We start from the raw sequence: 26,678 nt of genomic DNA on the forward strand, positions 1-26,678 counted from the left end.
GGGAATTGTAGTCTAAAACATCTGGAGGGTCAAAGGTTGGGGATGCCTGGTCTAGTAGTTTCCCAGTAGAGTTGGTTCCCCACTGTCCAGAACTCATTCATCCAAGAAGACATTCATTAAAGCACACTGGTTTTTTTTTTAATCCAGGAGTAATTCATCCCAAATAAACATTTTCCTCTGGTTCTCTTTGTACATGCTAAGTGTGAGGTGCTCTACCTGCCTCACGTTCCTTGAGAATTGTAATGGTGGGCGAGGAATGAGCACATTGGGCAACTGTGCCATTGAATGAAGGCAGCCTCTTAGCATTAAAATCAAATAAACAGAGTACAACAGAATGAACATTGTGGTCAATAGCTTTGTGCCCCAATTGGCTCCTTGCGTCTTTATGGACAAACCCTTTCAGCTAAATCCCCCATGCAAACAGAAGTGTAGTAAGGCATGAAGCTTTCTAGAGGTCTAGTTAGCATAGCTGTGTTGCTTGTACATAATAAAATATATAGAATACATCGAGATGATGTCTATTCCTTCCATTGTTGACGACAGAAATCCATGTGCTCATTCAGTCATTGCAGTCCTACTACTTCTTAAGTTCACATAACTTCTTAACAGACTGAAGACCTGTCTAGTGCACCATTCTGTTTCCACAGTGGCCAACTTTTGGAAAGCCCAGAAGCAAGATACAAGTACAATAGTTTTCTCTTGCTGTGGTATCTCTCTTGATTCTGGAGGTAACCATCATGACTAGTAACTACTGATAGGTTCATCTTCCATGAAATTAATCCTCTTTCAAAGCTGCCCAATTTGGGGGCAGTCAGCATAAAGTAACTTTGTGAATTCCATAGTTTAACTATGTGTTGTGTAAAGAAGTACTTCCATTTGCCTCTCCTAAATCCTAAATCCCAAATTTTCAGTTTTATAGAGCAGTAGTTTTAATTCTTGGCTTAGCTCAGGAAAATCTGAGGATCTCCAGCTTCATAGACCTTGCTTGATTTTGTATATACTACCGGCAGCAGCTGCTGTTCTTATATCCTGCAAACTCCGATTGAATTGCATTGCACAGAACCCATTAAGGAAACCAGACCTTTGGTCCTTTGGATTAGATCTTGCAAACGCCATCATAAAAAGGTGAAGATACAAAATTACCATTCAAATTAGATGTGCTCTGACCTTCCTCTACATCTTTTTACGATCTTTGGGGCTAGATGGGGATGCTAAGACACGACTAAAGCCTTGTTTCATGCCCTGCATCACAGCAGGATGGATTAATGAAGTACTGTAATAATGTTATCCTCAGTTCCTACAGCTATTAGGAATTCAGAACAGGGAGCTCCTAAACCTAAGCTGTAGTAATTAGAATATTTTACCAGCAAAGAAAGCTTTTAGATAGGTAATTTCGCAAGCATCTTGGTTGTTTTATGGGAGCTCTGGAAGCTGTGATGACCTATTGGGAATTCTCACCCGCATCTCATCTACCTTCATGAAGAAGCAGGGGGTAGGAGGAGAATCAATTATAAACATTCCCCTTCTTCTGAGGCAGATGACAGAGTAGGGGATCAGAAATAATTTCAACCACCAATTTACTATATCACCGGGGGGGGGGGGGGACATAATCCCCATCCCCACCCTAATCAATCTTCTTTTAACTTCTGAAATGGGATAGGGCCATTAAACTGCCAATGATTATGTTTTTTCCTCCCCACCCCAACCCTTTTAAAGTCTTCATTTTCACCTTCCAGCCAAAGCATTTCAAAGGACATGTCTTTATGTTGCATTGCACTGTATAATACATTTCCTGCCAAGAAGAGCTAGAGACAGAAGGTCCCTCTACAAAAACCAGGAACAAAATCCCATGAAAGGCTAGCAGATGACTCTACAGATTGCGCATAACTTGGTTGTGGTTTTCCAAACAGTTTCACAAATTCAAGCACTCAAGTTATGATCACTCAGCAAAGCTCTGATACCTACTTGAGCTTGGGTGTTAAATCTAAAGAGAGAGCGGTATTCAGCTGCCACAGAAATTCCCACTTACGCAGCTGGACTTTACCTCCTCTCCTCCCACCACACCACTCCCAAATCTGCTCTAGGCAGTTGTGGGAACCCCTAGAACAGATTTAGCAGGTAAAGAGGGCAGGGTCCATTGTGGAAGCAGAAATCCTTGCGACAGGCAAAATGCCTGGTTTCATGCCCAGCTTTTGCACCCCAGTTGGAGGTAACTCTTGTTACAGTAGTTCCACTCCTACATGCAGGGTTGCTTCCAGAAAGTAGTACAGTACTTCAAGATTGCTGCTTGGCTTCTTGGCTTTGTTGGGTTCCACAAAGCTCCATTCTGCCCCCAAGCTATTTAACATCTACCGTATATGAAACTATTGAGCACTGCCATCTGGGGATTTGGAGCATGGCATCATCAGTTCTACCCAGTGCTTTTTCCCCTCTAAAAAAATGTTTCAGGGTACTCTCATTTTGACTCAAGAAAATCAGCATTTTTCAGTTCAAATCAGGAAAAATAAATACAGTAAATGGACAAAAGTACAAAGGTTCACAAAATGTTTAGGGTATGCGTACCCCTGCATACCCTCGGAAAAAAGCACTGGTTCTACCTCTCCATTTCTTCAGAATCCAGAGAGGCTTTGAAGATGTTGGACAGGTGTCTGGAGGCTGTGATGGATTGGATGGGGCACAATAAACTGAGGCCGAATCCCGATAAGATGGAAGTACTGTGGTTGATTGGTTTCCGGATCTGGGAAATAGATTCACAACCTGTTCTGGGAGGGGGTGTACTTCCCCTGAAGGAACAGCTTCGTAGTTTGGGAGTATTCCTGTATTCTGATTTGTCACTGGAGTATCAAATGGCTTCTTTGACTAGGAGTGCTTATGCCCACCTTAGGTGGATTCTCCAGCTATGGCCATTCCTGGGAGTAGACTAACCTGGCCTCAGTTGTCCATGCTCTGGTGACCTCCTGTTTGGATTCCTGCAATACGCTGTACGTGACACTGCCCTTGAAGATGATCTGGAGGCTGCAGCTAGTGCAAGATACGGCTGCTAGGTTGGTAAATGGGGCAGCCCAATGGACCATGTGTCACCAGCCCTGAAAGCACTGCACTGGCTGCTAGTGAGCCTTAATTCAAGGTGTTAGTACTAGCATACAAAGCCCTAAGTGGCTTGGGACCCAAGTACCTAAAATACCTAAAAAGGCGCCTTCCCCAGTATCAACCATCCCAGATCCTGTAATCAGCAGGTGAGGTGGACTTGGTGCCACCACCACTGACATGGACCTGTGACAGGGGCTTTTCAGTGGTGGTTCCTCGTTTGTGGAATGTCCTCCCTGGTGAGTTGAGCCTAACCTCCTCAGTATTAACTTTCAGGAAGAGCTTGAAAACACTGCTGTTTACCCAGGCATTTGATGTCTGAAGGACACTGTTCCTGGCAACCCTGAGATCACTGCATGAGACGATGTTTTGACTGTAACTGTTTTACACTTTCCAACTGTAACTGTTTTTAAGAGTGCTTTTTAAAAGTTGCTTCATTGAGAGGGTGTGATATCAATTAATTAATTAAGGCTACATTGAATACAACCCAGATTGTAAGGGAAGGGATAGCTAAATTGGCCTCACTTCTGTCCAGCCCAATGCAGAATAGATTTGTGGACCCAATAAAACTGCAGGTAATACAAAATAAGAACTTCTAACGACGTCCCTGCGTCCTTTTAAACATTAAGTGCCTTGATTTCAAAATTCAGCCTGCTGCTCAAAAGGCAGCCAGCAGGAAGAGCGTGGGGTGGCTGAGGGCCAAACTACACATGACTTTAGTTGTGCAGGTCTCCTTTTAAGTGCATGACTCTTGGTTTATTTACATGAATTGCCAGCACAATGACCCTGATCTGTTTCCTAGCATGGAAGTCCTTTGTCCTTGCTATGGACTTAGTCCAGGTCGGGCCTCCCACAGTTTTGATTTGCATAGAGAGAAAAGCTCCTACTGAATCAAACTGAGTGTCCGTCCCCCCCTTAAGTGCAAATTGCAGGTGCAAAGGGCCTTTTCCGGGATCAGTTCCACAAAGGAGCTAAAGAGTTAAAGCCCACCCACCCCATCCAGGTGTACCCGTCTGGATCAGGACCCCTACTCTGGTAATTTTTGTGAAAGTAAAATAAACCCCCTGCGCTTAAAAAGCAGCTACATAGCTCAGGTGATACAGAGTTATGGTCCTGAATTTGCTACAGCGGCTGAAATGAAGAGGCCAATTGGTATGGAATGCAGTTGGAACGACTTTTCTCGGTCACCATGGATGGGAGCAGCCTTCGAATGTAAGGCTGGGGGAGAGCCAGCATGAGATGCATTTTGATCAAGACACAACATTTAAACGAAGAAGACTTTGTTGGCAGCCTGTCAAGAGCCCCAGGCTGTACCTCGCAAACTTCAAAAGGAGACCCTTTGGGCTTTTCCTTTGGAGAATGTCAAGCAGATGACAGCCACCCTTGTCTTTGGAGTGCCTCTTTGTGATTCCACAGTGGTGTGCCTCTGTCCTGACTCCGGGTATTTTCCCATCCCCTTTTTTTTCAGTTACAGGGAAGTTGAATGTTGTTGGTTTTTCACTTTGCCCAGCGAAAGAAGCTGCATTAGTCTTGGAGGCAAAATCACCTGCAGTTTCTTCCGTTCTGAAAGATGCATCCTACACAGACAAGTGTACCTTTTTCTCACTGTGTGCAGTGCTCCCAGGAGGCTCAACGGAGCAACATTGTCAAGCCAAGAAACAGCTGGACCACACAGAACTAAAAATAAAAAGACAATGAAGCTGCACATACAGCCTGTGCAGCTGACTGTGGAATGAATTCTCCAAAGACATTGAAGCTAGGAGTATTGACTTACTCGGCATGTCTTAGCTCCCCTCCATTATTTTTGGCACCAAGCTGAGTCCAAGTTCCCAGCTGTAACTACTGGATCAAGCAAGCCTTTTTATCCTCTCACCTAACTTAGAGAATGTATGGATTTCTGACATACTCCCACCTACCATTTGACATTTCAGAGATGAAAATAGGATTACTCCTAGAACATGTAAAAGATGGGTGCAGAAGATTGATGGCCTAGGAAGAAAGAGTCAGTATTTGGATGTCATTCATTCCACATTTTCAAATGGACTTACATAGTTCACAGTTACAAATGGTCTGGGAGAAAATTCATAATCAGGTTGTGCACCTTGAATTTGTATGCTAGTTTTTTTATTTATTTAAAGGGGGGGGATGCGGAGAAAAGCACACAAAATGCATATGTTAAGGAGGAAATGCCTGCAAAAAATCTAGAGCAAAGTGCATGCAGATCCTGCTAACCACATGCTTGCTATCCAAAAATTCAGTCATCTGCAGGTAAAGAATTATGCCGGAGCCTTGTTAAACACTCTGCAGATTCAGATATCCAAACCACCAACCTTCATAATTCCTTGTTCGTTTGTGCTTCACTGGTCAGTGACATCAATTTTTAAGCAAAAACCACAGAGAGAGGGAGTGGGGAGCAAGTCCCACATTAGAAATATTTCCATAGGAAATAATGAAAATCGTGGGCTTGTTATATGAACAATTTCCAGTGAACACCTTATGTTTAGCAAGCGGGACCTGTGTGTGCTAACAAAAACTCCTACATTTAAAATTCACCTCCTCCCATGGTTAAAAAAAAACACCAAAGAAAATGGATGGAATGGATTTAGGATTGAAGGCATATGGAGCTGAAATAGGCTGATCCATCCATCCTCAGTTCTGAGCACATCTATCAGTGTGCCTTCATTTTTGGACTAATTCCTCTCCCTAAAAGGAGTGCTATTGAGCAATTCTGGTTTGGAAGTGATATATGGGCAATATTCCAAAATGAGAAAAGAGCTCCTGTAATACTTCTTGCTTTCAGAATAAATGTAATCAAATAGAATGGCACATCTATCATTCAAAGCAAATACATTTTGATCAGCACAAACACTTTATTATGCCAGCAGGGTAAAAAAAAAAAGGAGCAAGGACCTCAAGAAATTCAAGAACAACAAGATGGGAAACAATCTAATTTATTCTGTTGTTATAAAAGAATTGAAACAATAACATTGGCTATCCCCAGGATGCTGACATGAGCAAATCATTGCTGACATGAGCAAATGGGGTCTGTTGGAATGGATGTGTCCACATTAAAGTTAGGTCCAAAGCTGCTTTTTACTGCTGCAACTGCTATATACTGGGAAGCGTCTGGAAAGGTTGTTTTAAACTCAGGTCCTGCAGATTAGATTTTTGCTGAGGGTTGCAGTCTGTTTCAGATTGGTGCCATCCCTCTCTTCCTGCATTTTGGAATACACAAAGAAGGAACTGTAGTTTGGGCATAGTAGGGCATGGTGGGCTTCTTAACACAGAAGCGCCCAAGATTGCTAAATCAGGGTTCATAACCAGGTGTGCAACTTTTCTGTTTGAATTTATTGTTTTATTTATAGATGGAATCCCAGTGTGCCTTGAACTTGCACCCTTGCTTCTTATGTCAAGTCACCATGTGCTTGCTGTTGATTTTGCTTACTGCTGCATTGTTGGCACAATCAGGTATCTCAAAGTGAAAAGGAAATGTGTCCAGAGTGCCCTAATTAATCTGGGAATCTTTTTTTTGCAATTGACTCACATCAGTCTTTGGTTAAATTCCTGGAATGTGTTGAGAAAACAAGTTAGTACATTAGGTAATATCATAAGTTTTTCCCTAAAATAATAGTGTGCGTAAGGCCACTGCGATTTGTCTTAATTTAGATTATATCATGGAAGTATCATTCAAATTATCTTCAGGTGCATGCCATGTTTGTCTGTGTATGGTGTGTGTGCAAGCAAGGCATTTAAGTCCTTGGGCTGTATTCCCCGTAGAAGCAGGCTGGCCTTTTTGTTCTCCAAAGACTTGCAGAAAAATTTACCCCATTCCATATAAACTCTCATTTGTGTAAGTTGGGATATAATGGGGCTGCCATACATATCCGGGGTCATCAATCAGAAATAGTCTATGAGTGAGATTTCCAAAAATTGCAAAATTGTCTGAGATGTTATATGTTAGAAGTGTTTATTAATTTGCAAATTTCCTTTAAAAAATGGCAAAAAGCTCAATAACTTATGTTTCTGGATTTTCAATTTTTGAAATATGGTAACCCTAGATCTGATCAACCCATGTTTTATTAGATTGGTAACATTTTTCATTGAAAAACGTTTTTCTGAAGAAGTGTGCATGCACACGAAAGCTCATACCAAGAACTAACTTAGTTGGTTTTTAAGGTGCTACTGGAAGGATTTATTTTTTTTGTTTTGACTATGGCAGACCAACACGGCTACCTATCTGTAACATTTTTCATTGACTATACATTAATCCACACATGCTCATTGGTTACTTCTCTGGCCACATCTGTAAGATCAGTACTCAAGTTTCCAGGTAAAGTTTCTTTAAAAAAGAGTTAACCCAAACTGGGAGGGAGAGGCACATAAAATGTACTGGTCTGTTCCTTCGCAATCTCCGATCATGTGGCCAAGTTGAAGTTACAGTGCAGTGTTCAAGTTCTGATCCCACAGTAACACATGTGCAAGTCCTCACATGACCATCAAGTATGTGAAGTGTCCCTTCACTCACAATAGTATTCAGATTTTGCCACAAGAGTAATGGAGCAGTGATTGAAATAACTCTGTAAACACGCCCAAGCAAAAGGGAAAGTAGGTTTACTGGCCATTGTTCACTATTTTTTCCTGACCCTGCTCTTGTCCTTATTTTTAGAGGTGAAGGGATTAAAAAACAACAAGTAAGGAAGGAGAAGGATTACAGGGGCTCCTGCTGAAGCCTTTAAGATGCCAAAGAGAGACGCTTTGTTTTTCTTTTTGACGCTCAGTCCTGACAAGTCCCAGTCAATGCCTACTCTGGGAGAAAGGATCTCCCTAGGGACAGCTCACCTCCCACATTAAGACCTGCTGCTTCACCAAGAGCCCCAAGGGATACACTTGCCTCAAGGAATTTTTATTCTTTTCTCTCTTTTTTTGCTGTTCTTTTAATTCAGTTTCCAGTCACTTCTGTTTCACAGAACAGCCAAGAGTGGGTCTGCTGTGAAGCTGGCCTGCTTCAGCCACAGCAGTAGAGGAAAGAAATGACAGGTTGTTAGTCCTGGCTAGGCTCCTAGTGTATTTTATAATTATTCTGCAGGCATGCGTCTAGGGGGAAGTGGATTATTCTATGAGGTAAACTCATCATCAGCTGTTCTGTTGGCTCTTGCATTACAGCACCCTGAAGGTGTTGTTTCAGACACCAGTAAATCTGGAATGGAAACAAAAATGAGGCGGGGTGGGGAGGTTTTGGAAGGCATAAAGCTTTTCTGCGGCTGTTCTGTGAGCACAGTTCCCTAGCTGCCAGTGTCAAAGTCAAGAGGGATACATAGGGATGTAAGAGACTGCTGATGGTAACAGAACTGAACCCTCCCCATTTTATCCTCACAGCAACTCTGTGAGGTAAGTTAGGCTGAGAGAGAGTGGCTGGCCCCAGGATACCAAGTGGGCTTTGTGACTGAATGGGTATTCGAACCCTGGTCTGCCAGGTCTTAGTGTAATACTCTAAACAATACAACACACTCACTCTCTACCTAATTTGTACTTCCTTAACCGATAAGGAAGCCAAATTGCAGCTAGACTTAGAAATTCACACTTCTCCAAGTCTCGTGAAGTGGTTTTTCGCACAAAAATGCACTTATTAGGGAAACAATGTACAAAACATAATATATATGGGGAAACTGCTTGCTGAAATGCATATATTAGGGAAAAGATGCATACAAAAAGACATATATTAGGAGAACTCAGCACAAAAAATGCATATGGCTTTGTGTGACTTTTTAAAAGGGGGAAAAAATCAATTTGATGCAGAAAGGGGGTTAACTGAACTTAAAGTTGGGAAACTGAAATCAACAGAAATCAACCGATTTATCCATCCCTTCTTTGGATATACACCTTTGACAGTGCAATCCTACCTTCTGTTTGTGTCAGTCCGGTGAAAGCAACATGGGACATAGCGACGATGTTCTGCTCCTGGGGGTGTGGCTTCTCCCACTTTGCAGACCGGTGGGTGTGGGATTTTTAAGAGTAAAAATAAGTTGATGTTTTAATGTTCGTGGTGTCGATTGGTGTGACACCATGCTGTAGATTTGGAACATTTTTGTAAAAACCTAACCAAAACACACCTGCCATGTGTAAGTAGCATGCATATTTTCTTCAGTACTGGCTTGCTAACCAAATCCCTGATTATAGGGATGATCTGCCTATCGCCTGACTTTGCGTTTATTCTAGTCGGTTTCACCTTTGCTTGACTGTATCGAACAATGTTATTGTAATCAAGGCTGTCCCAGAGTTGTGCTTGCCGAATCCTATTAAAACATTGCAACTTAGCATAGTTCTTTGGAAGATGAACAGCACTTTGTAAAATGCTTGCAAAGGAGGTCAGTTATCTTGCACAGTATGTGAATTGCAAATTACTATGGTTACGATCCAGAAAGTTAAGCAGTTTTACATTCTATTTCAGTGGGTTTATTTTACATCCTTAGGCTTGAAAAAGTGCTTAACTGTGGATGAATTGCACCCTAGGCAGCCACTGCCATCATTACTGCTGCTTACTGCCCTGGGAATCTGTTGAAGGGTAGAGTACAATATTGTAAACAAATATACTGATTTCAAACATTTCTATTCCACCTTTGGAGATTTATATATATCTATTATAGCCAAGGAAGCTCACACACACACAAAAATACCTTACAAATGCTTTGCTTAGATCCAGTGAGAGTCATTCAAGGTCCTTAGTAAATGTTTTCTAGAATTTGAACATCTAATATCAAGACTCCTTATCAGTTGAATCCTTTGCCTCTCTACTCAAAAGTAACTGCCATTGAGTTCAATGGGCTCACTCACAGGTAAGTGTGTATAGAATTGCAGCCTTTATTTATCTGTTTGTAGAACATTTATATACCTTTCTTAATGCATATCCTAGGGTGGTTCACAATAAAAAAAATACACTGTATTTTATTTTAATTGTGAAACTACCACTGCATATGTACGAAGCAAAATACAAAAGACATGAAGAGCACTTAAAAATGAGAAAGTGAGCTACACAACAGCTTAAAAAAAATATTTAAAACATTTAAAGCCCGGGGAAATAGAAAATATTTTTGCCTGGCACCTAAAATATAATGGCAAAGGCACCAGCCATGCTTCTTTATAACCAGGTTGCCACAGTTTAAAATGCCCTCTCCTTGGTTAACACCATAACACTTCCACAGTGAACAGGTATGGTTGTGAGATGTTCATTGCTTTAAGAAGAGAAGTAGAGGAACTCTCCCTTTCTTTCACTTGGGGGGCATTTGTTAATATAGTGCTGGGGGGTCAAAGGAGCTCCCCAAATAAGTGCCCACAGATCCTTGTGGCTCCTGGCTTTAAGATCAGTGTCTCTTGAATGCTTGCTGCCGTGTTCGTCAGAAATGAACCACGCACGTTCACCGATCGGAAATTGCCTTTCCTTCTTGTATGTCGCATAGGTAAGCTGATACCTTTTGCTTGGCAACAGAAGTAGGTCAAGTTAAAGTTTCACTTTACTGGCTGCATAGCTCATTCTTCGACACCTAAGCAACGGTGCTTTCCTGCGCTTTCTGTAGGTGAAGCACGATCTTCTTGATTCTGTTTTAAAAGACACATTGCTTTGAAAGCATGTGTCTTCTTTCGCAGAAGCATGTCAGGTGCATTTGCTACAGCCAGAGGCCGAGTTTAAATTCAGCAGCCTTCATTTGATTGTTTGCAGAAAGCTCAGGTATTCCTCAGGAAGCTGCCTTACACTGAGTCAGGTCCACTGGTCTAACTAGCTCTGGACTGCCTACACTGACTGGCAGCCGCTCTAGAGTTTCGGGCAGGAGCTCCTTCCCACTTAACATCATTGTGAATCACAAATTTCCCTGTTGCACATTAACTGATGCAAAATGGTTTTGACAGGCAGGGCAAAGCAGAAACAGAGCTCTTGGTGATACTTTTAATAGGTTGTCAATCATTCACACCAGAGAGCGCTTCCCACAGGAAAAAGAAAATTTGACTTTCATCCATGCTGGGGTCACCTGGAGCAACTCCACTGAAGCGCCAGTAGAAGCTGACTTGTTTATCAAATGTCAGTAGATCCACGTTGGTAAAGCACAGTTTACCCCCCACAGAACTACAATTCCCAGCACTCTTCACAAGTAACAGTTCCCATGATTCTTTTTTTGGGGGGGGGGGGTGTTTTATGTGTATGATGTGTATGTGACTTAATTTGCAAGGGTGGACAGGAGGACATTCATTAGATGGGATGACTCCTCCCACAATTTCCATTTTCCCCCTTGAGAACAGGGAAGTGACCACAACTAATTTTTGCGAGCCTTACGTTGTAAAGGCCTGCTGCAGAAAGTGAGTCTGCAACCAAATGTTTTTGTGAAAATTAGAAGGCAGGTAAAAGCGGGGCGGGGTTTAGCATCGCGAGCATGTTCCTACTGTACACTAGAGATTATTAGCAATGTTGCTTTAATAATGGCCAGGTGAGGTCTGATTTGAAGGGAAATGGTTGTAGCTCAGTGGCAGAAGATGTATCTATATGCATATCCCACTATATCCAATCCCTAACATTTCTAAGTAGGGCTGGAACTGCTAGCTAAAGTCCTGCAGAATGACTTTTAGTCAGTATAGAAAAACTGAACTGGATGTACCAGTTGTCTGATTCAGTCAGGCAGCTTTTCATGTTCCTGTGGTATGTGAATAAGTAGATCTTCCTGGACTTCAGTTTAGCTAGGGATCCGTGGGTTAGAGTTTTGGGATTTTTGAAAAAGGGCATTTGAGAAACTGGGGCTTGTGTATTGGTGCTCAGTAATATAAATTTGCATAATCTCCCATCTGTTGGGTACATCTGACTATACACAGTTAAATCTGAAAATGTTGGGAGGGAAATAAACGGATTATCTAAAATATTGTGCCAAGATTGTGGCCTACCCTTCTTCAGAAGATTTAATCCTTTAGGAGTACTACAGTAAATGCAGAAGTGTGAATCTGAATTTCCCCCTTGTTTCACTGTTTATGAGGACCGTGTTTTTCCATAGCAACAGCATTTCATTAGTGTGATCAGCTAACTGATTTCTATATCGTTTACTTGCCATGAATGCCTGATTAGAAAGGTTGCTTTTTATTTTTCTATTAGGCAGTTGTTAGAGGTTGCTCACACCTAACACATCTTGGTGCATTGTCATTTTGAGGAAACCAGGTGATGTGGAATCTAGTAAGCCTGTGATGAGTTAAGCTAAGCACAACCTGCAAAACTCTTGCTCTGCAGGAGGTAGGGAAAAAATGACCAGCTGTGAAATGGGACAATTTTGAAGAGAGGATGAGCCAAAATTGTTGAACATGTGCTGAACCTCTTTCTATCAGTGAAATTAATGGCAGGTCCTGCAGTTCAGAAGAGTATCTCAGGGACAGTAGGATGCATCAGATCTCCTACTTTGAGGGTGAAGAGAAAGCTCTGGCCCAGGTATAGGCAATCTCAACCCTCCAGAGGTTTTGAGACTACAACTCCCATGATCCGTAGCTAACAGAACCAATGGTCAGAGATGATGGGAATTGTAGTCCCAAAACATATAGAAGGCCAAGTTTGCCTATGCCTGCTCTAGCCTCAGAGAGATTGACCCAGTGTCAAATTTCTGCTCCCTGACAATCCTGGCCTGTTGATGTCAGAATTCCACCATCAGTATAGCCAAAAAGAGAGTGTTCTGCGGGTGGTCTTGACGCTTGCCTCAGTGGAATTGGAGAAAGGCATGGCTCTAAAAGGATCCATTGCCTTCCTAGTTGTTCAACATACCAAGGAACAATCTACTTCAGTCCTTGAGCTAGTATAGTTTCTTCCCTTTTATTTCCTCCTATTGGAAACAGGTTTTTGGAAAGAACAGAAGAGTACAAGAACAGTTTTCAGTTACTGGGAAGTTTTACTCCCCCCTCCCCGTTTACTTGGAGTAACCTCCATTGAACTCAGTGGGGCTTACTTCTGAGTAGACTTGCATTTTTTTAAAAAAAGAGGGTGGTGTGGGCTAGCCAACATGGTGCTCTCCAGATATTGATGGACTGCAATTCCCACCAACACCGGCCAATATAACTAATGTTCACAGATGGTGAGAGGTGTACTTCAGCAACATATGGAGGGCACTGTGTTGGCTACCCCTGGTAAAAAGTGTTCAGCTTTTGGTTGCATTGGGTCCCAGGTCTTTATCATCTGAAGTTCTTGGTGATGTAAGTACATTTGTTTGCAAACCTGTCGCCATAGTATTAAAGCAACTGCTTAGCATTTCCCTGCTTTCTACCCACATGTGAATTTGCAGCATTCTTTTAAAAAGCTTCTAGCCCTGCTTAAAAAGAAAGCTTTAGTATTTTAAAATTTGCTTTCTTCTTACGGTGACATATATCCCATCCCATTAAAAGTATTTTGCCTCCCACCTCAGACATTTCTATTATTAAATTACCTAAGACGATTCATCTCTGACTGTGCAAATTATATTTTTGATTTGTGTGTGTGTGTTTAAGAGAGAGAGAGAATTTGAAAACCAGTCGAGAGCTTTGTGCATGCTCCAGTGTACATAAGAAGCTCTTGCACAAGAGGCATCTTTCATAACAGCAGTGGACGGGATAGTTTGGTACATTTGTCCCTTTGTGCACACAGAGCTGTCTCCTGCATTGAAATAAATGCCATTATAATTTAGTATAAGTGTTGTAAGTACAGAGAACGAAGGCTAAGAGATATCTCATGCTTTGATCTTTTTTTTTTTTAATCAAAGGCCGGAATTTTAAGGTCAAAGATTCATCCATACCAGCAGATCACACACAGAGATGTAGGGAATGTGCTATTTTTGACAAGCACACAGAGCATAGCAAAGAGAAGCTGAAGTGGGAGCTTTGGTTAGGAGACAATGGAAGTTAGTTTAGCAGCTGAGCCAGTGTGACTAGGCAATGCTCAGAGGCAGACACAGGGCTCAATTCACAAAGAAAGTGTGCTGAATATAGTCAAAGGACAGGCTTTTCCCAGCATCTGGATCAGGCAAAAACTTCCACCCACATGTATCTTACACAACCATGATTTTCCATTGCACTGCTGCTTCATATTAGCTGAAGCGTACTCTCCTGTACTCTCCCAGTGCCTACAGAGGATGAACCTCCTCTGTGTCCCACTCAGGTTTGTCTATTTTAAGTCAGTTGGTCAGGGATTATACTCTTTTCCAGGTCCTGCAGCACCTAGCACAACGTTGGTATCAGTGATTAAAAGTGGCAGGAATAATTTTAAAAATAGTAAAAATATTATTCCCCTGTTTAATTCACACCTTTATTCTTCTCCCCTTCCTCTGAGCACTCTTTGATGAGACTGGTTTTCTAGATCCACAACTAGCGGGGCTCAGGCCTGAGCATGGAAATGAGACTCCCTTCGTTGATCTGAATTTTGTTGAGTGTGATCCTATTGGTTTTCATTGTCATCTCAGTGTCTTTCAACTCCATTGACCATTATCTCTGTCTGGTCTGATGGGAAAAAAGGAAGTGCCAACTGAGCTGGAGTAGATTTGGACACAAAGGCTGTGCTTGGAAAATCCTATGTCAGCTTATTAAGCCAAGACATGGACAAATCTTTTGACCACACGTGGTCCTTTGCTGCCTCTTTCAACGTGATTCTCAATTAAGCCATGGTTGGAAGTGAATTAGCAAATTATGGTTTGTGGATTCCAATGGTTTGGTGAGAACCATTGGCAAGCCATGGTTATTTCAGTTTCTATTCCTGAGGACAGCAGTAGACCTGTAAATCACATTGCTGAACAAACCAGAAATGAAAGTAGACAAGGAGCTCTAAGCCTTGTCTTATTCATTTGGAACAGTGTTAGAAACTGATATATGCAAGTTAGGAGCTAAATTAGACCTTAAACCTAGGTTATGGGCTCAACAACAAAATGTCTAGGCACAATTTTTTTATAACAAGACAAAGCTGAAAATAGTATGTTCATTTTATACATGGTCTGGTCCTTCCCCTGCCCATCCCCTAATAGTCTTAAGAGGGTCTCTTCTCCAGTCTTCAGATAGTAGGTGGAAGTGGGCAGGCAGAAAAAGGTCCTCTTTTCCTTCCACTCTGCAGTTTTAATCTGAAATCTTAGGTGCAGTACTGTGCCCAGAGCTCAGAAACTGCTCGTGCTAATGAAATTCCCTGTCGCAAAATGCGCCTAGAATAATGGGAGTTTCGAACACTGATTTGGAGAAGTGTGCATGCACACGAAAGCTCATACCAAGAACTAACTTAGTTGGTCTTTAAGGTGCTACTGGAAGGAATTTTTTTTGTTTTGACTATGGCAGACCAACACGGCTACCTATCTGTAATTGGAAGCTCAAACTATAGTTGGGGTTTTAAACTACAGCTAGCACAAACTATTGTGATTGACTTAAGCAAGAGTTTTAAATCACACAAAACTCAGAAGATACTTTTGAAATATCATGCAATCTTTATAAGATAAAGCAATCTACTGGGAACAGCAGCTTCTCTTTCTATATTTTTAAGCCAGCTGCATTTATTCAACATACTGGGTGAATGGCAGTTGTTTTGGCTAGTCATGACAGGGGAAGTGTTTTGAGAAGAATTTTTCATTTAAAAAGAATGCAGAATACCAAGGGTGACAAAGGAGTCATCAAAGGAAGTCTGTGTTCCAGCTCTCTCACAAGGCCTACACTCCGCTCCTGCTAGAAAACAGAGGATTCTTTCAAGTCAAATAAGAATTCTGTGTTTTCCCTGGCACCAACATTATTTGAAACTCAAACTTTGATTCTGCAACATAAACAGAACATGAGAAGGTACTCCGATGTGCCTCTGCGGAAAGCCCCCTCCTTTCTCCCTTGACCAACATGTCTTACTTAAGCTTAGTAACACTCTTTGAATCGAAACCAGTCAAATGGGTTATACAGAACTCATGAGCAGAGTGAACAAAGCCCCACAGAAGAGCTGGAAATGGATGAGTTTTGTTGAAAAGGAAATGTTTTCCAGCTAAGCAAGCTGTCATTTGGGACTTGATAGCATGTGCTGCTGTAAAGCACAGCTGCATGGATGCCCTCAATGCCCATGATGTGAAAACACATGGTGTGATCAGCAAATAATCTAACACCACCACCGAACTGCTCTGGCACTGTGCTTCAGCTGTTTCTAAAACTCTTGAGTTGTTAAAGGTAAATCCTGTGTCCCCCTCCCCCACACTGTCCAATGTTCTTAGTTAAAAGCAACAGAGACAAAATGGTAGGTAGCGTCTCTTTAAAACTTGAGACATGTTGCCATAATGAAGATTTTGTGTAAAGGGAAAGCTGTCATCGTAGTGCACATAACAGAAAAGCACCATGTTCAACATCTTGAAGCTCTGAAATATGGTGGGAAACACGAGGGCCTGGGGTAGCGGTTAAGTGCAGTTCTCCATAGGTCTCTCTATATGTCACTCAGGGCTCTCCTCAGGCCATGTCCCTCCCCATACCACTTGTCCCTGAACTGTGGTAGTGGGTCTTTCATGCCCAGGTAGAGGATGGAGAGGGGAGATTGTCTAGAACCCTCTCACATTTAAGTAGTTGAAATTCAGCTTACTGGACAAAGGTCACAACTGTTGTTCTGCCCACCTTTTCCTCTGATCCTGCCCAGCGCTGGAATGTGGGCCCTGGAAAGTTGTGCACAAGGGAATGCCTCCCTCAGACCAAAAAATGTTCTCCACCCATTCTCTAAAATAACTATGCACTGTAATTATTTCAGTCTGTGGTCTTTATCCACATTGTTGCAGTGACTAGCATGAGAAATTAGCAATATAAAACCCCCAAAGACTTTTCCTCATAGGAGGCTCTGGCAATTGATCTGGACCTTCCCAGAACCAGTTTTCCTAATTAAACTGTAACAGTGCACCTGTTCCAACAAATGATGTTAAGAAACCTGGTTCTTTTAGAGAGCATTGCAACTAAGTTCACGAAGCTTACTAGCACATTGAGAAAAAATGGCCAGACTACCTGTCCACATGTAGTCACATTGTTGACCTGAAAGAAATGGAGAACAAGTTATTGTGATGTGGGTTTTCTTTATGGGCTTCTGATACAATTGTGTACAATGAAATGTTATTCTAAAGCAAGAGACACTGCTGTCAGGTATTCACTGGTGTCTCTTTTCAGTCTTTTAATGAGCAGCTTGAGGCTACAGAGAGGGGAAAGAAAGGGGTAGTCCCATTATTGGCCATTCCCCAGACAACTTGTTGATTATTTCTGGCTATAGATGCTTGCAGGTCAAGCCTCTCTCTCTCTCTCTCTCTCTCTCTCTCTCTCTCTCTCTCTCTCTCTCTCGGCTGCAGTCAGATCTGGTCTTGCCAGCTGGCCAGGCAGCTTCCTTATCCACCTGTTTACAGCTTCCCAACCTGCTTGTTCCAGCCTCTGATCAGATTCCTCATCTGCCTGAAACCAGTTCTTCCTTTCTATTGACCTTCTGTATTGTTTCTCTGCTAACCCCTGCCTGAGGTGCTCTGGTGCAGTTCCTGCTCCTGCTCCTGCTTCCAATCCTGCCAGGACATGTACCATCTATGCTCCACCATACATGGCTGCCCGTGGCCCAGCGCTGACTAGTCTGCATGTAAGAAGTCTCTGATCTCTCTGCAGGAAACTCATTATATTCAGTGAACCTGAGAAATCCTGGATATATTTTGTTCACCTTATGCTGCCTATTAGCAAAGGGAAGAGGCGATAATAGTTTGTTCATGAAGAATTGTGAAAAAGTCACATGGCTTTCCTGTGCATTCCGGTTGAGGACTCATTGTGCAAAAAAGGAGCGTGTATGCCTTCAGCCAGGTGAGGTTGCCTATATTGGCGTGATGCAAGGCAACAGACACCTTCATCTGCCCCAGCTGCAACAAAACATCTCTCTCTCTCTCGTATTGGTCTCTACAGCCACAGCAGGCGCTGTGACTCTCCAATGGTTTGACTCCACCCCTGAAGTCGTGCTCTTCCATTGTTTCCCGAGACAAAGGGATGCCAACCTATATAATTTGCAATGTTTTCCAACCGAAAGGCTTACTTTTGATATGATCCCCGTGTATGTGCATGGAAATATATGTGCATGGATGGTAGAATAAGCCACCCAGGAAGCATTCTTGGAGAACGCTTAAACACTAATTGGATCAATCCAGGAATCTAGCCTCAGCTGAAAAGCCATTGGATGAGCAAGCTCTGAGGACATTCTGAGAAGAAGAAATCATGAGTTGTGCATTTAGCAGAGCCATTGAAAATGCAAAATATTAACCTCAGGGATATGGTTTGCTGTTTTGCAGCCTTTCTATTGCCCCTGATTCTGTTCACTGAAATAATTTGGTGTGGTCCCCCCACCCCAGTTCTGTGGTACTCTTGCCGTTATCAGGTGAACCTCGCCAAGAATGTATCACTCTGTCTGTTTGCTTTAAAAAGGTTTTGTAGAGACTGCTGGTGAAAAAAGGTCATTTATGAAAATATTAGCAGGAGTTGCATATCTGATTCCCCATGTCTGAATTGATAGAAGCAGAGGCATGTCATTTTTCTTACCGAGCTGTTCTATCCGATGGGAATTAATGTTCCTTCTGATATCGGGGATCATTTTGTTTAGCACTGGAGGGGAGGGGGGGAACCCCTTGCAGTGGATTTACCAGATGAGAGATTTTCTGCTGCACAGCAATAAGGCAGAAATAATTTTAGCCTAGAAAATTGCCTCTTTCCAATTATTCTTCCCACCCCTCCCTCCCAAGACAACAAAACAATAATGTAAGTGTTGTGCAGGCAATAGTCTAAAAATATCTCTGCTCTCCAAAAATGTGAGCCTGGTGGGAGGAGATCCTTCTCAATGTGTTGTACTGTGTGAGGCGGGAGAAGAAAAGTAATCTTGCGAACACTGAAAAGAAATGGATGTTGATCGTGCTGGAAACAAAGATTGTGTGTTCCAGCCAAGCGACATCAGTAATATAAAAAGTAGAACTGATACACGCTTTTGCAGAAAATAGAAGATGAGCTCAGCCAATGGTAACTGCAAGTGAAAGCCAGCTTTTGCTAGTTTCCAGCAGCATCAGCCATAGAGTGGTTGGTTTTCACCAGTGCTTGTGCAGTTCAGCTTTGGCACACTGACCCTAAATGTGGCTTAGAAGTAGCATGCTGAAAGTCACACATATTGGAGAATTCTTAGGACTGCTTTGCCACAGGCTGACAACTGAACATTGGCATGGACTAGTTTTGGACAGGTTGAAATGGCTAGGGAAGCAGGCCTCTGGGTTTGCAATGAATGGGAGTGGTTTGGATGCATCCAGGCTGTAGATTAATCTGTTGCTTTTTCAGTGCTGTAGTGCATTTTGGAGCCTGTAGGCGGGATACCATTTTTTAAAGTCCCAGAACACCCCCGTACTCAAAGCTAGAAGTCAGCCATGTGCTGCACTGCCCATTCGGACCTTGCAAAAGTTTGAGCCAACCAAATGGACTGACGGGGACAGAACAGGGGGAAACACCTTTCAGAGGCATGTTAGTCTGTTGCAGGGAAACCATGAAAGAGTCTTCTATCTACACGATGCACTAATTAATGCATCAGACCCACTAAAATGATAGCTATGTGTACATTTATGTAGCTCTGCACATGGGAAGAATGAAACCACCCATTGCCTAAGCTGCTCCAGCACAACATGCAAAAGTTGAAGCTTCAACACGTTCCCAGTACTAAACCAGATCTGATCCACTTGTCTCTAAAAATAAGCTATAACCACTTAGTGAGGCTGTTCTCTGGCTGCTCCAAAGGTGCAGATTATTCACCTTCTATCCAAAGCTGACACAGCAGCACTGATGGTCCCTAGCTTAAGGGTAGGATTGCTTCCTGGTATGGAGCTAGGATGGATCCGTCCTCAGATTCTTGGAGCCGAATGCCAGATCTTCACTGTTGCCAGATTGGTATTTCTTTTGTACAATAGTGTTTGTTAAAGAGGCAAAGCAATATAGAAATTGTGGTTTGCTTGTTTTTAAAAACTAAATAGCTGCACGTAGACTAAGGCTTTTTAAAGCTCTCTCTTCTGCTCAGAGTTAAAAGATGTTTCCCAGATTGATGTTGCCTGTGTCCTTATGTATGTGCTTGCTTGAGGTGCTTCCTGTGCTCTGTAAGAACAATGTTGACTTTGCATGTCCAAAAGGATGCGAGCCCTTGAATTTCCAGATGTTGAAGAGGTGCCCCGCCCTTGGGATTTCCTCCTTCTTTGGTACAATGGTTGAATTAGCTGTGTTGCTTGTTCCTTGAATAATTAAATGCCATGTATTTTGTTAAATCCAGTGTTTCATGTACAAGCTCCACTCCCTTCCTAAAAAACCCTTCTTGATTTACGTGCTTTTATTCTGTGGGGAATTCTTCTGACATGGTCTAAAATAATGTGTACAGAACTGATCCAGCTGAAACCAGTGGCTAAGTTACCACACATCCTCCCCTTCCCATGAACTTCAGCTACCCCAAGCTCTTCCTGCACCTACCACCAATGTGTATGTGTTCCATATAGTTCATTGTCATTATAACTCCAAGGAAGCTGCTTTCTTGTTTATCCAGACTTCTCATTATCCAAATATTTTGCATGGCTCCCAGGCCATCCAGGAAAGAGAGGTCATGCTGCACATATTCATTTTCCCTCTTTATTTAAACTTGAAGTAAACATCTGTACAAACAGAGGACAGACGGGAATGGGAAAGCTTGTTTGCTGGGTAGAAGACTAAACTAAAATGGCTCTTTCCCCATCTCTGGTCTAGCCACTTCTTTTGCTGAACCCTGGCTTTCTCTGGATTGGCAAAATATTTGTTTACCTTTCAGAGATTTCAGATGACCTGAAAATCACAATTAGCCACTATTATTTCCCATGAGGAAGTAATGGTGAAATACACTCTTCAATTATCTTGATTTTTTTTAAAATAAAGGCTCTCTTGGAAACCAAAGGCAAATAATATGCTTCCTGGTTATGTAGCTTGGATATTCATTTAAAGGATCCAGAACCTAATAGGAGCATGAGAAGAAACCTGTCTGATGGGAGCAAAATCTTTGTTCCTAACAGCGGCCAGCTAGATGCTTTTAGAAAACCTACAGGCCACAAGCAGGGCACAAAGCCAAAAACAACAGCAACAACCACCCTTCCCCATTGTATGCCTTCGGCACCTGCAAGTAGGAATGTTGGAGAATTCTGATGAAAGTGGATACAGGAATGTAAATTGCAGGTATTCACCTCTTTGTTCAGTGTCCAGAATGAAATAAATCCAGTGAATACAAATAGTATTGCTTTCAGTTAGCAAGCAATTACATTTCATTATGTTTCCTTTGCATTGAAATGAGGTGCATCGTAATGACAATGTGATTGTCATAATTTATGTAATTAGTTACGTAAGTTCCATAATTTTGCCATAGCGGACTGCAAGATGAATAAGGTCCTTTTGGGCAAAAGATGAGCTGCAGCGGAATGGAAACATTGCTGCTTGCTACAGGGAGGAATGGAAAATGCTGCCTTCTTGCATCCCTCTATTGAAGTCATTCACATATTGCCCCTGAACATGAAGATTCCCTTTAGGCACCACAGAATCCTGTCCTCCAGGAATTTCTCAATTCCCCTTGCACCAGCTCTTGCACGCCACAATCCCTCTCCCTAGGCCACTTTGGTCACCAACTGTGCTTTGCATCCTCCTTAAGTGCTTTGGCCTGGGTGGAATGTGTCATTGAATCGTGATAATGTCTTGATTTCTAGGATGAAGAGGGGTGTGTGTGTGTGTGTGTGTGTGGAAACCTCTTACTTTTGTGTGGCTGGAATGTAGCCTGCTGTCCAAAGGTAAGAATCACAGCTGTAGCTCCACCCTCATTTTGCCTCTGGCCCCACCCACAACATGGCAGTTGCCTCCACCCCAGAAGGTTGCTGATGGGGGAATGCAGTCCTTGGGTTGACAAAGGTTCCCCACCCCTGGTTTATTAGAATATCAACAGTAAGGTAAAAAAATGTAAAGGTAAAGGAGTCTTGAATGGTTAAGTCCAGTCAAAGGTGACTATGGGGTGCAGCGCTCATCTCGCTTTTCAGGCTGAGGGAACCGGAGTATGTCCACAATAACAACAGTAGCAATCTGCGCAACTGGAGAAGTGTAAACACTAGAGAGTGGGGAGAGGACTGCTTACTTTAAAAGGAATTAGGAGAGATGAGGCTGAGGCTTCTGAATCCAGTAGGCAATGGAACAATCTGTCAAGTGGTGCAGTAGAAGGATCATCATCTGGTGTATGTAATTAAACTAACGGAGAGAAGAAACAATGCTAGCAATTATCTCTCTTCTCAAAAAGAATCTCGGAGGAAACAGGAGAGCTGAGTTACATGTCCAAGTAATCCTAGGAAACTGGATGAAAGTCCACAGCCTCTGCATACCAAGATACTGGAGTGTTATTGTAGCGGCTCCCTCTGAACTTGAAAGATGCTGGAATTAGATTGAATTCACTACTTACAAAGCAGTCAAGGAGGCCTGCTGTGAAGTGTGTCAGAATAAAGACCTGCATATGGCAGCTTCATCTTTCTGAGGGATGGTTCAGGTGTTAAATTTTGCTCTCCTTAGCCTTTTTGTTATTCTTACTACTACTGTGGTCAGACCACGATCCCACCACAGACCACAGCACTATGTTTAATGGAAACCTTCAGAAAATGGTCTCAGTTACCTAAAAAATGTTTTTAAAATCCTGAATGCTCACAGATTCTTGGGGTAACAGACTTTGAGACTCAAATGGCATGTTCTGGAGCTCCAGTGATGGTGGAAGTTGCTGCAGGTGAGCTCCTCCTGACTTCTATTCAATCAAGGCAGCTCAGTTAGGTTAAGAAAGCAGCCCAAAGTGACAGGCAAACTGACCTTTGTTTATTACAGGGTTCTGGGGGTGAAGGAGGGCAATGAGGAAACGAGACTGGATCTTTTTCCTTTTCAGCTACAATCCATTTGGGTACAAGGGGCTAGTATGTTTTGTAAAACTGTTTGCAAGGCTACCTCATTCATGTGTAGAAGACTTGTGTGGTTGTTGGTTTCCAGCCAAACCAAGGGCAGATCCGTGTAAAAAATATGTTTGTTTGCTTGCCTGCTTGTTTCTCCACTCAGCTATGACCCAGAATCCACATGGCACAGCTGCCAACCTTCTGAATTTCTGTGATTTCCACCTCTATTCTGATCCTAAGTAAACAAAATAAGATACCAAGCTGTGTGTTAATTGGCCCACGAGACTTAAGAGTCAAGCAAAGTGCCCAGTACATTATCTGTTTTGAGGAGTTGGAACGGTACATTGCAGAACTTCTATTTTTAAACGTATTAAAAATTCACCTGCTTCCCTTCCCCCAGCCAATCCGCTTGCTTCCTACAAATCTGTTGATAATGTAAAGCTGTCTAATGAGCCTGAATTAGTGTTTTAATAGGAAAGCCTTTTGCTGTGTCTGTTTTCGAATTCATTTTAAGAGTGAGATCTCACTAGATGGAGAACTGAAGAAGCACTTGCAGAATTTGTATGAGCAGATCTAGATAAAAACCTGTGGTGCAACAAGAGAAACACTTTATACCAAATGTTCCTCTGATGAGTGACAGAAGTCTCTCAATGATCTGAATTCTTCCTCCTCTCCCAGCTTGGCTATTCAGCATTTTCCTCTTTGGGAATTAGAGCTACAATGCAGGAGCTGTAATTTTGGCTCAGTGATATGGCACCAGCCCACCTATTCAGATCAGTTTATCATCAGTGCTTATTGCTGCTCTAGTTCTGTTCCTCAAGGGATAATTACGGATTTCAATAGTCCAGTGCTGCAAACAATCCTTATCTGGCAAGAGATGGGTAGTGGGGGAGGCTAATAATTATTTTTCTATTTTTAAGAGCAATGGCCCATATTCCTACAATTTGCAATCAGTTCTCATTCAGGCTGTGAGCTGCATAAGACCCCTGCTGTACCAAATCAGATGCCTCTGAGATAGTCCAGAAAAGGGGTCAAAAAGCCTTTTGCCACTGTTTCGTCCCAGAAGTGGAGGTGCTTTCAGCTGTTATGGCTAATAGCTGTTGATATACACATCTTCTATTAATCTGTCTAATCTCATAGATAGTAGCCAGCCCTGCATCTTGCTGCAAATAATTCTGTGATTCGGTTTCATACTAATAATCTGTAGTATGAAATCTGAATTTTTCACTGCTGCCACATACACAGTTTCCTCCAAGATTACCTAAGAGCATAAGAAAGCAAAGACTTTTCTGGACTTGCAGCCTCTTCTCACAGATGCCTATGGGAAGCCGACAGCCAGGACCTGAGCACAACCCACTTGCGATTCCAAGCAACTGGCATTCAGATGCATGCTGCCTCCAATAGCGAAAGTAGGACATACCCTCCCTGAATTTGCCCAAACCCCTTTTAAAGGCATCCACATCCAGACCCCTTCAATGCATATGTGAAATTAGAGTTTTTTGCCCCATCATGCACCTCTGTACAGTTACTCATACTGATGTTTCTGAATAGTTATCAGGAGATCTGTAATTTTTAATTCATCAGTTATCTTTTAGGGAGCTATTGAGTTTTTATAGAATTGGGTAGGGGAAGAATGGGTTCAAGAATTAAAGCACACGGGCTGCCTATGGATCAAAATAGACGCTACTTTAACTGTAATGACCAGTGTAGAGGGGGTAATTTTCATTGGGACCAAAGAGTGTCAAGAGTGGAGATTTCATCCTTTCCTCCCAGTCCTGATCCCAGTGAAAATCACCCCGTGCCACAATTAGTGTGAGAGAAAAAGCTGCCTCCCATTTGTGCCAATGGGAAATGTTCTTCCTAATACTAATTGTAGTGTAGGGGGTGATTTTCATTTGGACTGGGAATGAGAAGGAAGAGTTAAAACGCCTCACCCCACATTCTGTGGTCCAAATGAAAGTTGACTTAGCCTCGCCCTCACAGTGCCAGATACTGCATTTAAAACAACAAAACAAAACAGATGTGACCGCTAGCCATGCAATTAAATTAATGTCTGTTTTTGGCTCTGAGATTCCCCAAAGATGATTTCTGAATGTCTGATGAGGGCATAAAATTTCCTTGCTGAAAAGTAATAGACAAAATTTGGAAATGTCATTTTTTCTCTCTTTCCTCTGCATCTCTTATGATGTTTAACATCTGCATTTCCAACCCCCCTGAAGTTAGATTCTAGCCCTGAAATTTACAGTAAGAGCTGATGTGTCTCCTCAGCTTCTGTTGCTCATGCATTTCCTCTTTCTCTGCGTTGTGGACCCTTTTCATCATTTCCTTAACTGTCAGCCATTTCCTTCACTCACTCCAGTATCCAGGTTTGGATCAAGACATCTGCTGCCTTTGAATCAGAAATGCCTTTTTAGCTGCTCCCAGCACAATCAACATCTCTTTTCAAGCTGAATGCTTTAGACACTGGCAGCGCATAGTGGGTGCCAATAATCTTTGTGTAATTCCTGGAAAATTTCTTTCTGCGTGCGTTCATATGCAAGGTATTTGTGCAGTCATGATAACTGACAGACATTCTGGCAGGCTGCCAGTCAATGAGTCCCTCACTCTGTGCATCTGTGGGCAGATGCATCCCCAAGCTAACAAGGGAGAGCCACTCACAGAAGCACATTCTGGAGGGCAGCTGAATCCAGGTCCCCAACACTGAGAGCGAACAGAGCTAGCTATCCAGGCAAGAGTGTGGGGGCAGATCTGTTTGCATGCTGCAGCATTATTTGGGTCCAGGCTACGGTGGTTTAGCCTTATGTTTACATCTTCATATGATTACAGCTAACCAGAAAGATGTTTTTGCCATTGGTCATCCCTGACAATGCACAAGAGCTCTTTGCACATCTCTAGCGCCCCCCTTCTCCATTGAATTTCAGATACGATGCTGCCTTGAGCATCTTTACATTAAAGGTGTTGAATATTTTTGATGTAGCAGGTCACTTTTCCTTTCCCCTCCACAGTTGGCCATGGGCAGAGTGAAGGAGACCGTATGGTTGTGTCAGACTTCCATGTGTTTGTCAGAGACAGCTTGCAGCACATTGACCTCATGAAGAAAGACCACCCAGGCCTCCCTGTGTTCCTTCTAGGGCACTCCATGGTAAGCAGTCCTGCTCTATCCCTCCTTAATGGACTCTCGGCTTCCTACCAAGGAGCAGAGGACACTTTCCCCCACTCTGGTCTTTTCTGTTTCCCTACCCCTTTTTCTTCGTTTTATGTTCATTTTACATGGATAATTGCTAAAAGCAGTAATTGCACCCATAGAGTTACTTGCGAACAGGCATGATCATGAGGGATGGGGGTCACATTCACACACACGGCACTCCCAACTCTTATTTATCTTTGGGCTCCAAAGAGCAAACAGATCTTCCAGAAATGTAAGACAATTGTAAAACACTAGGTGCATTTGGGATATTGTGCTACCCTGTACATTTTCTCAGCCTCACTATGGCCCCCAGTCTTTCCCCAACATTACCAAGCCAAGAACTCTCTCTCTCACTCACACACCACTTTGCAAGTTGAGTTAAGCTGTTTCCCCTCTTACTGTTTTTGGCCAATATATTTCTCTACAACTCAAGGACCGTAGTTAGTGTAACAATGGAGCACCAGTGTGGTGAC

The 26,678-nt window shown here is 42.6% G+C and overlaps 1 protein-coding gene across 9 annotated transcripts in view; it reads left to right on the forward strand.

The window, feature by feature from the left end:
• Positions 1-26,678, forward strand: part of MGLL (monoglyceride lipase) — an 84,714-nt gene that overhangs the window by 37,718 nt on the left and 20,318 nt on the right. For all 9 annotated transcript variants that reach the window (XM_081900497.1, XM_081900500.1, XM_081900495.1 and 6 more), the window contains one exon: positions 26,024-26,160. In XM_081900497.1, coding sequence (XP_081756623.1) covers positions 26,024-26,160 — 137 coding nt within the window. The remainder of the gene's footprint in view (positions 1-26,023; positions 26,161-26,678) is intronic.

This window comes from Podarcis melisellensis (assembly GCF_964234715.1).
Source record: "Podarcis melisellensis genome assembly, chromosome: 2".
Lineage (NCBI taxonomy): Eukaryota > Metazoa > Chordata > Lepidosauria > Squamata > Lacertidae > Podarcis > Podarcis melisellensis.